The sequence below is a fragment of the Pogona vitticeps genome, chromosome 2 (genome assembly GCF_051106095.1).
Source record: "Pogona vitticeps strain Pit_001003342236 chromosome 2, PviZW2.1, whole genome shotgun sequence".
In the NCBI taxonomy this organism is placed as follows: Eukaryota; Metazoa; Chordata; class Lepidosauria; order Squamata; family Agamidae; genus Pogona; species Pogona vitticeps.
The window spans coordinates 32,531,919-32,545,808 of NC_135784.1; the positions used below are offsets into that span (position 1 = coordinate 32,531,919).

Genomic DNA, 13,890 nt, shown 5'->3' on the forward strand with positions numbered 1-13,890 from the left:
AAGGGGATACCAATTAGCACTAACTTGCTTATGATAAATTTTATATGTAACTACAACAAAATGGGATGAGCACCGCCCCCTAGTCAGACATGACTGGACTAAAAATGTCAAGGGGAATCTTTACAACATTAGGAATGATTTTTTATAATTTAAACAGACCTACAATGTCTTGGAAGGGAAGAGGCCGTAAGCAGGTCACCTGTATGCCTTCTGCATCTACTGTCCAGATACTCTGGATGGAAAATATCGGGGTCCCTGATTGCCCCCTTGTTTATTGTCCCTTACCTGTACATGGATGGCTGGATAGCTCAGTGTGTCTGAGACCTAGCTATGGAGCCAGAGGTTGGGAGTTCAACTTCCCACTGTGCTTCCAGGGAAAAGAGCCAGTCTGGTTAGCCTTGGGAAAGCTGCCCAGTCCCAAGACACCTAGAGAGGAGGGAAAAGGTAAGCCATTTCTGAGCACTCTACCTAGAAACCCTTGAAATGGTTGTTGTTGGTTGGGATCACCTTAGTAACACATGATTACTGTTATCTTTAAATAAGACAGACTAGATGGATTTAGAGAGGATGTCTTCAAAATGTTGCTTGTGAAAATGTCTTTAAATGCTGTTGAAATGTCTTTCAAAATCTATTGGTCCTGGGTAAACTTTGGCAGCTCTTTAAATAGAGTTCTATAACTACTTCCCTGCCACTCTTTTTTACACATCCAGCTTTTCCCTACATGCGGAGAAAACCACCCACACTTTCCCACCCACCCTCATGCACTCTCAATGACAAGCATGGGAAGGTTTCAGCCGCCACTCTTTCCACCATGAAATCTGTTTTCTCTGAAGTACCCCACACCTCTTCCCATCCCATGGGCACACTTCTCAGTTCTTCCGGTGTCAAACAGCCAAGCAAGGAGGAGATGCTTGATTCAAATGGCCCAGGAGGATTACAACCACCTGTGTTTGCTCTCCTCTATTGTTGTGCTACGCCATCAAGTCATGTCCAACTTGGGGCACCAAATGAATTAGTGACTTCCAAAAAGCCTGGTCATTAACAGCCTTGCTTAGATCTGGCAAACTCAAGGCCACGGACTCCTTTGTTGAGTCAATCCATCTCACATCTGGTCTTTCTTTTCCCCAGACATCTTGTATTGCTTCTAGTTCTGTTTCTAATGACTCATTAACTGTATTCCTCTGTCCCCTTTCAGCCCCAGTGGGTTCGAGAGCTCCCTGCCCCCTCCTTGTTTTCCTTCTGATTGCCAGGCCCTTATTATTCAAGCAGGCCTCTGACATTTCAGCTGGGTTAATGAAGGAGGCTGTTTTCTTAGTTTTCAAAAGGAATATTTGAGTTATTGTTGTTGTTTAGTCGTGTCCGACCATTTGTGACCCCATGGACCAGAGCATGCCAGGCCCTCCTGCCTTTTTATAACTATTTGAGTTATAGTTTTAATTTGCGTCTTGCAACAAGTCCTTTGGATTGGGAAGGAAGGAATGTAAAGCTGATAGCTGACTGCAAGGTAGACTCTGTTTTTTTGTTTTATATATTCTTCACTAATCCAAAAATCTCCTTTTCTTGTGATAAGCAGGCACAAAGAGTATTTTGTTGTTGTTTAGTCATTAAGTCGTGTCCAAATCTTCATGACCCCATGGACTAGAAAATGCCAGGCCCTCCTGTCTTCCACTCCGGGAGGCAGTGGAAGACAGGAGGGCCTGGCAAAGAGTATACATGCCAGTAAACAAGACGTTTGGTCAAGGGATTGTGCAGAACAAAAGCAAGTATTGTGTGGTGAGTGGAGATTTCTTGAAATGAAGAAATTTGTGGTGCCTCAAAAGCCTAAGAAGTTTTAGCTTTCCTGGCATTGGCCACTTCCTCACATGCAGCTGAGGAATGGGACTATAGTTCACAAGAGCAGGCTAAATCTCCTCTGTAAGAGGCCAATAACTCTTGTTTTTGCTGCATCATTAAATAGAGATGCATAAATTTCCATGCAATAAGCATTCTGTCCGTATACAGTACGTCCTTTTCCCATGCAACACCAGCTAAAACACCTACATTTAAATCACCAAACAAACCCAGTTGTTGTTGCTCATAATTAAAAAAAAAACACAAAAGCCATAATTGGACATTGGCTTAATTAGGACCAGCTAAAATGCTGTGCTTGTTTTAGTCTCTGTAAGTCTTGTTATTACATAGTAGTTCAAACATCATGGGATGGGAGAAGAACAGAAAAGCCCCAAAGTAGGTAAGATCAAAATAACAGTAATTTGAGCATTTTGAGCAAAGAAGGCTTTGTATAAATTTGCTATTATTTGGTGTCTTCCTTTGGCTTCCACAAAGTTTAATAATGAAAGGAACTGAAAGAATGTGTGCACGTTTGCCTCAGTTTTCTGTCTCTCACAGCTTTAGACAGCAATTCTATGCATGCTTTTTATTATTTTAGAAATGCAGAGCTGGAAGGGACCATATAGATCACTGAGTTCAGCCCATCAAAGAGGCACAGTTGGGAATTGAACCCTTAACCTACCTAAACCACTGAGCTATCCAGCAGTTTGTTTATTCAGAAGTAAATTGCACTGAATTCAGTGGAACGTACTTCTGAATAAAACTGCATTGGTTTCCGTTGTTAAAAAAACACGTATTTAAGCACTGTACTCTTATGCGTATCTGATCAGAAGTAACTTACTGAGTTAACCAGAATTTACAGCTAAGTATGTAAGTATGGACTACGTCTCTAGAATGCTTATGTATTATTAAATAGAGGTGCTTTGTTATCTATAAAATATTGAAAAAGAAAAAAATACTCAGGAAAAAATTAGCATTATTTTAATTTGATCCATAAATAACATTAAATATAATCAGGATTTTTAGTTTATTACATGACAATTAACAGTGTTTAAACTTAATGGATACAAATGTAAACATTATAAAAGTTATTTCAAATTATAACTCCAGATAACACATTAGGCAAGATAAAAAATACATCAAGATTTTAATAGTACTTTAAACATTATAATGAAAGTGCTTTTTGAAGATAATATTGCCATCAGTCCAAAGTGTCAAATTAACTTCTAAAAAAAATCACCACAAGCTGGTTTTTTTCTGCTACTAAAGCATTTCTGTTACATCTTTACTCGAATGCTCATCATCATAGGCATCCTTCAGTCTCGAGAGACCATGGCAACGTGCTCTGTATCGAGGAGTGTCCTCTCCAGAGCATGAACCCTGGATAAAGTAATATGGAGGATAGGCTGTTACCCAAACAGCAGATCCTCCCCTCTCCTACAAAAAGCTTATTCTAGTATTTAGACACAAAAACATCCTATAATCATGTCACACCCTGCCACTTTACCTGTGAACATCTAGGAGCCAACAAATAATCTTTTCCTGCCTGGGTATCTGTGTGCCTTTCTGAGGACAGTGTTTTGTGCAAAACTAACATCCATTTTGGAACAATCCCTGACATCCACAGAAAACTGAATGCATTGAAGAAGCGTCCAAAATCAGTTAACCGTATTTGATGTTATCTACATATTCTCATCAGTTCCTACACACACACATACACACACACACACACACAGAGAGAGAGAGAGAGAGAGAGAGAGAGAGAGAGAGAGAGAGAGAGAGAGAGACCACCCATTTGTTTCTGGTCCCAGGCAGAACCCTGCATTCATGGGGCACGTCCCCAACCCCTTTCCTAGCATCTCAGCTATTTTTCTGCTATTCAACTAAACAGCAAATGCTGCAGCAGTAAATGGAAGACAGTAGGTTTGCGTTACTCTTTCTGATCCCCCCATCCAGTGTACTGCTCATCTGAATACTAGAAACAGCTGGAGTGTAGGGGAAGAAAGGAATCACAGACAGGAGATTGGCTAACCGGTAGGAGAGAGTCTGTGGATCAAAGGTTCTCCATCCTGCTAAACTCACTTACTCCAAGATCAACAAAAACCACTGACTTCAATGAGGCAGTGTTAGTAAGTGATTATATTGAGTTGCACTCTCAGCATTCCCTAGCATTTCAGGGGCAAGAGGCAATTGGCAGCTTATTTCAACAATTCAATTAACCTATTTAATATCTACGAGAACATTTCGTATGGCACACTTTCTGTTTTAGCTATTGCCTTCAGCTATAAAGGTTGATAAAAACTAGTGCAACAAGGGGCACAAATGAGCTACACTCCCCCCCAATTAATGCAGACTTCAGTTTTATAAATTACATCATTTTTCATATTAGAAAGTATTGACATTTTAAAAAGAAGTAGTTAATACTCCCTTTTGTAATTTAATGACACGGATGCAAAACGAATATGTGTCTTGTAAGAGAAAATGGGACTTTTGCCCACATGCCTAAAGAAACTACTGAATAAATATTACACACATTAAACTTATTTGCATGACTTAATATTATTTTATATATATATATCTCAGGACCTCTTCTATTCATAAAATTATACAGTAATACCACATAATGTTACCCATTAATATTAATGAGAGCTCTATAATCAAAGTCAGATGTCGCAATGGTTTTTAAAAGATTCTGACCCAAATGCTCTTGCCCACTTTTGTCGGCAGAACACAAATGGTTTTATCTATAGACATTCTCTGTTGTATACAAAATTGTGTGACTTAGCATGCAACTGATAATGTCCAGGGTGATTTCGTAACTTGGGGCAACTTGTCTCCAAACAGTTACACAATTTGCATGGATTTTGGCCACAGGCTGAAATCCAGTTGCTAGTACCAACTATAGGTGATCCACTGAATCAGTGGGATTAAATAAGGGTTGCTTTACAAGTCCATGTTCTACTCTACCTGGAACTTTCATCAGATGTAGGCTAATATGTCTGTATAATCCAGTATTGAGAGACATAATAAAATAAAATACCTTTTAAAACTTAAGGCCCTTTCAGTCATGCTAGCATCTACAGTGGTGCCTTGCTTGACGAATCCGTTCCAGCAAAATCGCTGTTAAGCGATATCCTTGTCAAGCAAAATAAAAAATCCCATTGAAGTGCACTGAAAACCCGTTCAATGAGTTCCAATGGGCTGAATAACTCTCCGTCCAGCGAAGATCCTCCATAGGGCAGCCATTTTCTGCTCCCTCTCTTGCAAAAAAAAGCCTTTCTAAACACAGCGGGGAGCCATTTTGTACACCCGGTGGCCATTTTGAAACCTGACAATCAGCTGTTTTTGATCGTCATAATGCGAAGAATCGGTTCCCGAAGCAGGGAACCGATCATCGCAAAGCGAAAAAAACCCATTCAAACATTGTTTTGCGATTGCAAAAACTTCATCGTGAAGCGGATTCATCGTCAAGCGGGGGTAAGCATTAAGTGGGTACCACTGTACTACAGATTTCATCGTTTCCTAAGAAAAAATTTTAGGATACATTTTCATTTCATTTATCTTTTTACTAAATTACTGTATCCTTCCAAAATAAATTTTTAAAAACTCTTTTAACATAATCTGAAATGTTTACACAATACAAAAAGTAATGAGATAGCAATGCTTTCTTATGACATTCTGGAGACGAAATACAGTGGTGCCCTGCATAGCGACAATATTCCGTTCTGAAAAAATCATTGCTATGTGGATTCGTCGCTATGCGGGGGTATTGTAACTGTACACTTCTCACTTCCACCAAGGATGATAAACATGGTAGTTATTCATCTGATATGTGAATATAATTCAGAGCTGCATGCACAAATCTGTGCGTTTAACACTTCCTAGATCTTTGTACAGTGGTGCCCCGCATAGCGAGTGATTCGTTTAACAACAAATCCGCATAGCGATGTGTTTTTTGCGATCGCAAAAGTGATCGTATTGCGATGTTTCTAATGGTAAAACATCGCTTTGCGATGAACGGTAAGCGTTTTGCTTACTGATTTTCGCATAGCGATGGTTTTTTAACAGCTGATCGGCGGTTCCAAAATGGCCGCCAGGTAAAGAAAATGGCCGCCTGCTGTGTTTTTACGCCCTTTCCTCGCTTACTGGGCAGCGAAAATGGCAGCCACATGGAGGATTTCCGCATAATGGTGAGCTTTTTGCCCATAGGAACACATTAAACGTGTTTCCTTCGGCTAAGTATAATCAACTACTCATTAAAGAAAAATAATTCTCACATTCAAACAGGCTTGCTCTTTGCCTGCAGGAAATCGGCTGGAAATGGATGAAACAGTACCTTGTGTTGTAGTTCTACATCCATTACTGTTTTCACACTTGCAATATAAAAGCAAAAAGCAAAGCATGCTGCTTATATACCGCCCCATAGCACTTCAAGCACTCTCTGGGCGGTTTACAATTTAATTATGCAGGCTACACATATCTTAACAGTCCTCCTCAAAATACTCCTGCTCTAGGCATCAAGCGGTCTACTGACCTGCAGAAAGGCTGCACCCTTTAATTGGTGCATTCTTCATATCTTACATACATGACTCCCTTTTCATCAAAGGGGCAGGCCACTGGGAGGCAAAAATGATACAGTATTAATGTCTTCTTATACACTGACTGTACAAGAAGACATCAATGCAATAATGTATTTTTGTATTACATTACACTGAATGTAAGTATCTACCCTCGGTTCATACGTCCATATTGCATTAACAAAGCAGCACTTAAAAGTGTTGGAAGAAGCCATGAGAAACATCCATTCATTTGTATTCTCCACCGGACTGTCAGTGTTAACAAATTAAGACCCCCCCCTTCACTCATTAGAGTTTGTTAATTCTATAAGAACTGTGGATACTTCCTGTCTTGAGGTTTAAATATTAAACAATTAGAGAGTCACTCCAATCCTATGCAATGATCGACAACACGTCCTATTTTAGTGACGAGCTGGACGGGCGTCCTTCGGCTCTCTGCTCATCATTTCTACCTGTGCATCTCTCGCTTCCCCAGTTGCAAGCTCCTTGTCAATCAGCCCAATGCTGTGCAAGTTGAGAAGAGAATCTGCAATAATCCGTGCTGTCCTCTTCTGATAGCCTCCAGAGGTCACCATCAAGATGGGAATTTTGTGTTTTCGAGCAGCTCTAAATACGATTTCATCTCTGTCGATAATGCCCTGCACATTTACAACATCAACAAAAAGGAAACAGAATGCACATATTAAATTTCACTGTAGCTCATAAACCTTGTTGGATGGAGGAGGAATATGTAACTCTCCAGATCGCAGCTTCAGGAAGTCGCAGTTATGGGCTACAGCTCTTAAAATTCACCGGAATTCTAGGTGTTTAGTCCAAAAAACTAACTTTCTAGGAGTTTAGTCCAAAAAACCAAGTTAAGATTCCAGATGGTGCTGGATCTCAACTCCAAACACTCTCAGCCATAATGGCCAATCATGCAGTACGCTGGTAACTGGTTTGTTTTTACCCTGCCTTTCTTCTTAAGAAGGATCCAAGGCAGCTTACATAATTAAAAGACAATAATTAAAAGCTAAAAACAGTAAGTATACAGATAGTAAAAAGGATAAAACAAATGCCACCCAAAAACGGTAAGCAAAACCAACCCCCAAAACACATTCAAAAACAACAAGGGACAACACTCCCGTTTAAAATCACCTCCCAGTCTGTCTGAAGATAAAGGTCTTTGCCTGCTTGCAGAAGGACAGCAGAGATGAGGTCAACCTGTCCTGCAGAAGAGTCTCCAGAGTCTGGGTGTAGTCTGAGAGGGTGGTGAGTCTGAGAGAAAGGCCTCCCCTGATGATCTTAACATCCAGGCAGGCTCAGATCATTCAGTAATATCTGGAGGGCCACACAGTTTCCACTCCGCCTCATCCTTTATGGTTTCATAATATAGCCAGAATCTTTTAGGAGAACTTGCCATATACTGTAATGGGGTCTAACCGATAATGTTCTGGGGTACATTTTGTTTGCATGCTTGGTTATGTGCCAGATTGCACAACTGAGACTTGTCCCAGCACCTTGTCAATTGACTGCAATTAGCCACAGCAAGTTACACAAAACAGGATTCCGGCCACTGTATGGATATTACAACTGATATTAAATAAAAGGCATTAAAGTTTCTACAAATTATGTACTATAGCAGTGGTTGAAGTGGTTGTAATCTAGAATCTATTTACTCTGGAGGAACCATGATAAAATGAATGAAGGAGATTGGAACTTCAGTGGCTAAAAAAGACAATTAGTGATCTGCCAGGCATCTAACATAATTGAAAGAGAGAGACTGAAAACTTTAATGTAACAGAGGGATCGAAACCTATATTCAGTGCCCCAGAGAAACATTTCCAAATCTCATTTCTTAATGTACAGCAACGTACACCTCTTGTGGAACTGCACAACAGGCTTTCTGCCAGAATTTGGTTTGCAATAATACTGGATTTTTGAGGTTACCTAGGACAGTGGTCCCCAACCTTGGGCCTCCAGATGTTCTTGGACTTCAACTCCCAGAAATCATGGCCAGCACAGTTGATGGTGAAGGCTTCTGGGAGTTGTAGTCCAAGAACATCTGGAGGCCCAAGGCTGGGGACCACTGACCTAGGAGGCACCCATTTGATCCGGAGAATTACAGGATGTTACAAAGCGCAGATGTGCATTACAAAACTCAAACAAAACCTGGGCACAAGACTAAGTGGCTATTTCAGGGTTTTCAATTAACATGATTTGGTGGAGAAAAAAACAAAAGCACAAGACTGAAAACAAGAGAAATCCAAAATTTAAAACAAGCACATTAATAAAACAGGGTACTGCAAGCATATCAGATGAAGTAGTGCACTGGCTTACTTGAGGATCAGTGTAGATTTAAGCATCCTACTGGTATTGCACGATACAAACCTGAGGTGAAATAGCCAGGCCTCCCAAGGGGTCACCATCCAAAATATCAGTTCCAGCATTATAAACAACAATGTCTGATTTCACTTCATTCAAGGCAGATTCCACGTGTGCTTTGACTTTCTGAAGGTATTCTCCATCTTCTGTGCCCCAATCCAATTCAACCTTCCACCGAATGGCTCCTAAACATTTTTATTAAAAAAAAAAAATCAGACAGCAGGAGAAGTTTGATGTGGGGAGAAAAATAAGAGCAGAGTTTAGAAATAATGGCTCATGAAAGACTTTGTTTTTCCAATATTGGGTACATGCAACTTCATCACATCGTATGTGAGCCCTGGGCACTCAAAAACTGAAAAGGGAAGTCTTTAAACAGCAGCAGTCCTCCTGTTGTGCGAGTGGAGGTACCCAACAGGTTTTTGGACATGTTAATTTTAACACGTGAATGTTAAGCTGTTCCTCTTTTGTCAAATGGAGGAAAATGGCACCAATGTATCTATCTTCAAAATTATATAACACCAAAGTTTTTATTTGATAACATGCAGTAATTAAGTTATTTCTGTGCTGCAGGCACATGTATCTCTAACAGCTGGGTCCATAACCTACAGTTCCTGAATTTGGCACCCCAGAACCAAAGTTGAAGCAGCTAAATGAAGCTCAGTAATGAGATGCCAAGTCCATGCCCAGTCAGGTGCTGGGTGTGCTACTAGAAATACAACGAGCACCCTTACTAGTTAGCCTCAATTAGCCATCACAACTTCTGCAATCACACTAGTGTATGCAGAAAATAATAGGGGTTTCTGCCCATGGGTTTTTGGACTACAACCATCAAAATCCCTTGACCAGAATTTTTGCTTCCACAGGTTTAGCATGCGGGGAGGACTTCCATGTGTGCATGGGAGGGGTCGTGCATGCGTGGGAGAGTCTGTGCATGCGTGGCAGGGGTGTGCATGTGTCTGCACATGTAGGGGGCAGGAGATTTGTCTCTCTGGCCTAGTCCTGGCAAAGCCACGGACCGGGACCGGTCCAGTCCACAGACTGCGGGTTGGGGACCTCTGTCCTAGACAGCATAGCAAATAGCTAGGTCTTCTGGGAATTGTAGTCCAAGAACATCTGAGGCCTGAAGCAATCATCTCTACAGCCAATAATTATTTTCCCAATTGCACATAAACTTCTTCACAATCCTAAGTGTGGTGTCTCAGCTTTGCTTCTTTAATTCCTAATTCAAGGGCCCTGACGTCCTGTCACTCTGATCTCAATAATGTACCACGCAGGCAAGATTTCAAACACCAGAACAAAGCACTGAGGTGTATAGTACTGAATTTCATTATCAGTATTCAATTATATTTATGGTTTACATTTTACTTTAAACTAGTCACATTTATTTTGGAAACATGATTTACTTACGCTTAGCAAATCCATCTCCTGGATAAATATACCTGTTGTAAACATCCATAATGTACACTCTTCTATCCTCCATGAAGTCTCTTTCATGGCCATTCCCCTGTAAAATGATTACAACTACTTAATACAAACCAAGCCAGATTAACAACCAACATAAATGAACAGTTCCATTTCTTTTACCAGTTTTATCCCACTTAATACATCTGTTTATTGCTATGTAAAATAACAATATTAAAACTGGAGAATGTTACCTTTTGTAGCAACATATTAATGTTAAATCTTTAAAGAAAGTTGATTTGATTATGTAAAACAATGAGAAATTTATTAATTGTAAAACTTCTGCTAATTAAGTTGTAAACCTGTAAAATTATAAATAATTTTAAAATACCAAAAATGGTCAGAAAAGAATTTAAATAATAAAAATTATAACAGATACTCAAAAACAGCATTGCTGATTTTTAAAAATTTAACCGATGAAAAAATAAATTAGGAGTTAAATATCAATATACAAATTGGCTTCCAAGTTTTAGTCCTATATTAAGTGTGACCAAGATGGATCATATTCCACCGTTATAGCTGGCAATCTGGTGGGAATTAAATTTCACAGATGCCCTCCCAAGTCTCAATCTCCTTCTGAAATCTCGACTGCAGTCTCCTTTTGGATTGGATTGATGACTGAACCAAGGTATGTAAAGACTGAAATCCAGTAGTAAGTCACAACTAGAGAAGGCCCACAGAATCAATGGAATTTAGAGAGGAGCTGACTCAGCAAATCTCCATTTTTCCCCCCTGTTGGGGTTAAACTGTACCCTCTGATTTCACGGTCTGTGGTTCATTTTAGGGAAAACCTTTTAAAAAAAACCTCAAGAAAAACATATAATATGCCTTATGCCAAGGTTACACCCTGCAGTCCTGATTCGAATTTGCGAAGACTCCAGGGGAGTTTAGCCGCAGCAGAAGATGGGACAAAGAGACCAAGGGAAGAAGAAGCTGGATTCATACTTAGGGTGGGTGTGATTCTTTACCGTTTGGACATTTTCCCACCAAGTAAAAAACACAGCGGGTTGAGGACACACCTGAAATCCATGGAATAGCATAGTGACCTAGTTGGGGGCTGGCGATTAGATAGATAGATAGATAGATAGATAGATAGATAGATAGATAGATAGATAGATAGATAGATAGATAGATAGACAGACAGACAGACAGACAGACAGACAGACAGACAGACAGACAGACAGACAGACAGACCGACCGACCGACCGACCGATCGGACGGACGGACGGACGGACGGAGGGAGAGAGGGAGGGAGGGAGGGAGGGAGGAACTGCTGCCACCGCACCATCCTGAGTCCATTGAATATGGTAAGTCCTATCTGGCCTTGCAAAACCCCTAGTGTTTTATTATCTGTGAATATTTTAAAATTTCCCCCAAATGCCAATCCAGCATCATTCCATTAAGGTTTATGTATGCCTTGTTTTTGGTTTTAAAATATATGTTCAAAACAAATGAACAAAATATTATTTCACTAAAGATACTAATTTTCTGTGTGGAATAATGTTTCAGAGGGACATGATTTCGGACTTCTGTTTTGAATTAGAATTAAAACTTTAAAAAGCTTATCACTCACCTGATGGGCATCCAAATCTATAATAGTTGCTTTAGAAACTCCTTCTAGCCTTTCAAATAAAAACTGGAATACAAAAAAACAAAAATTAAAAGGAAAAGAACAAAGGAAGAAATAACATATATAAATATTGCAGAAATAGTACACTATACCATGGGCTCCGTTTTTTAATCAAATAATTGAAATTAGAGAAGGGCACAAACCTCCGAAACGATATTTTGTGCTGGATTGTCTTTCGGCTGACGATGTGTTGAGGGCTTCCCAACCCTGCCTCCTCCAGTGGGCGCCCACTCAGAGGCTGCGCCTCAGCCTCCTCACCCCACATCCTCACAGCACTGCCTCTGAGTGGGAGCCTGCTGGGGGAGGCAGGGCTGGGAAGCGCCAAACACCTGCATGGCCAAAAAAGAGCTAAACCAGCACAAACGGCCAAACTGGCGGTTGGTGCTCATCTCTAACTGAAACATTAAAAATGGTCAGGAATATACAGTATGCACACCGTAATGATGTGACCATAAAAGCTGAGGTCCAATGTGACATCAGTCAAATGGTAATATTCGGAAACCACTGGGATAGCGTTTCAGCTTCCCGGGACACCTTTTCGCTGACTTCATGGAGACCATTCTTTAACTAAGGAACCTCAACGACAGGCTTCAGACTAACAAGAATTCACCACGAGATTCAATTCTATCTGCAGTATCTTGGCTTTTTGTCACACTACCAGCAAAATCCAGAGGAAGGGAGGCCTTTAATAGTTAAAAAATTGCTCTAGATTGCAGCCACCTGAATTTACAACCACCAGTGGTGATCTGGTAGCAATTTTTTACGATTAAAATCTCTTTCCCCCTACCCCTTCCCGGTGAAGCTGAGGATCCCAAGGCCTCCTTAGGGCAAAAGGCAGCCCTAGAGAAACTCAGAACAAGAAAAGGGATTGGGGTTAGGGTTAGGAAGCTTTTCATGAGTTTAAATGAAATATTTTTAATGCCCAATCTGGGTTACGCCAGCATAAAGTTACACAACTGGATTTTACCCTGTAGGTGTTAATGTGTACATCAAATACAAGGATATCTATGTAACTACAGTATTGTTATCACTGTTATGATAATTATTATGAACTGTACATTCCTTCCTGACTTCACTGCCCACAATTTCTGCCTAGCTGTTCAAAACCTGTCTATTGTATATAATCCTGATGACTGAGGATAACACTTAATGCCCCTTGTGAATTACACTGGGTCAACAAAACCATGTACAGTGGTGCCTCACTTAGCGATTGCCTCGTTTAACGATGTATTCGCTTAGCGATGAGGTTTTTGGAGTGATTTTGCGCTCCGTTTAGCGATGTTCCCTATGGGAAAAGTTCACATAGCGATGTTCGGGACCTTGCCTCACTTAGCGAAGACAGTTTTAGGTCCCCTGTTTCGCTTAGAAATGTTCCATTTTCGCTATTTTTAAAGTGTCTTAAAAGGTTCAAAAACGGTTTTAAATGTTTGGGATCATTAGTGCACCTTCTAAAACCTTTGCAAACTTAATTTGGCTTTGATCTGACTCTTCGTTAATTTTTGGTGAATTCTTTTTCTCCCCCATTGGAAAGCATTGAAGTGCAGGTTTGACAGCTGTCAAACCTGCAGTTCAATGCTTTCCAATGGGGGGGAGAATTCACCAAAAAATAACGAAGACTCAGAACAAAGCCAAATTAGGTCTGCCAAGGTTTTAGAAGGTGCACTAACGATCCCAAGCATTTAAAACAGGTTTCAAACATTTTAAGACACTTTAGAAATAGCTTTTGACAGGTCCGTTTTCGCTATTTTTAAAGTGTCTTAAAAGGTTCAAAAACGGTTTTAAATGCTTGGAATAGTTAGTACACCTTCTAAACCCTTTGCAAACTTAATTTGGCTTTGTTCTGAGTCTTCGTTAATTTTTGGTGAATTCCCCCCCCCCCATTGGAAAGCATTGAACTGTCGGTTTGACAGCTGTTAAACCGACAGTTCAATGCTTTCCAATGGGGGAGAAAAAAATTCACCAAAAATTAACAAAGAGTCAGATCAAAGCCAAATTAAGTTTGCTAAGGATTTAGAAGGTGCACTAACGATC

The 13,890-nt window shown here is 40.2% G+C and overlaps 1 protein-coding gene across 3 annotated transcripts in view; it reads right to left on the reverse strand.

The window, feature by feature from the left end:
• Window positions 1-2,796: 2,796 nt before the first annotated feature.
• LOC110088055 (histone deacetylase 11) overlaps window positions 2,797-13,890 on the reverse strand; it is a 34,814-nt gene continuing 23,720 nt past the window's right edge. For all 3 annotated transcript variants that reach the window (XM_072988865.2, XM_020810112.3, XM_072988866.2), the window contains 4 exons: window positions 11,803-11,865; window positions 10,176-10,272; window positions 8,775-8,953; window positions 2,797-7,045 (listed from right to left, as the gene is read on the reverse strand). In XM_072988865.2, the coding sequence (XP_072844966.1) occupies window positions 6,809-7,045; window positions 8,775-8,953; window positions 10,176-10,272; window positions 11,803-11,865 (576 nt within the window). In that variant the 3' untranslated portion in view covers window positions 2,797-6,808. The remainder of the gene's footprint in view (window positions 7,046-8,774; window positions 8,954-10,175; window positions 10,273-11,802; window positions 11,866-13,890) is intronic.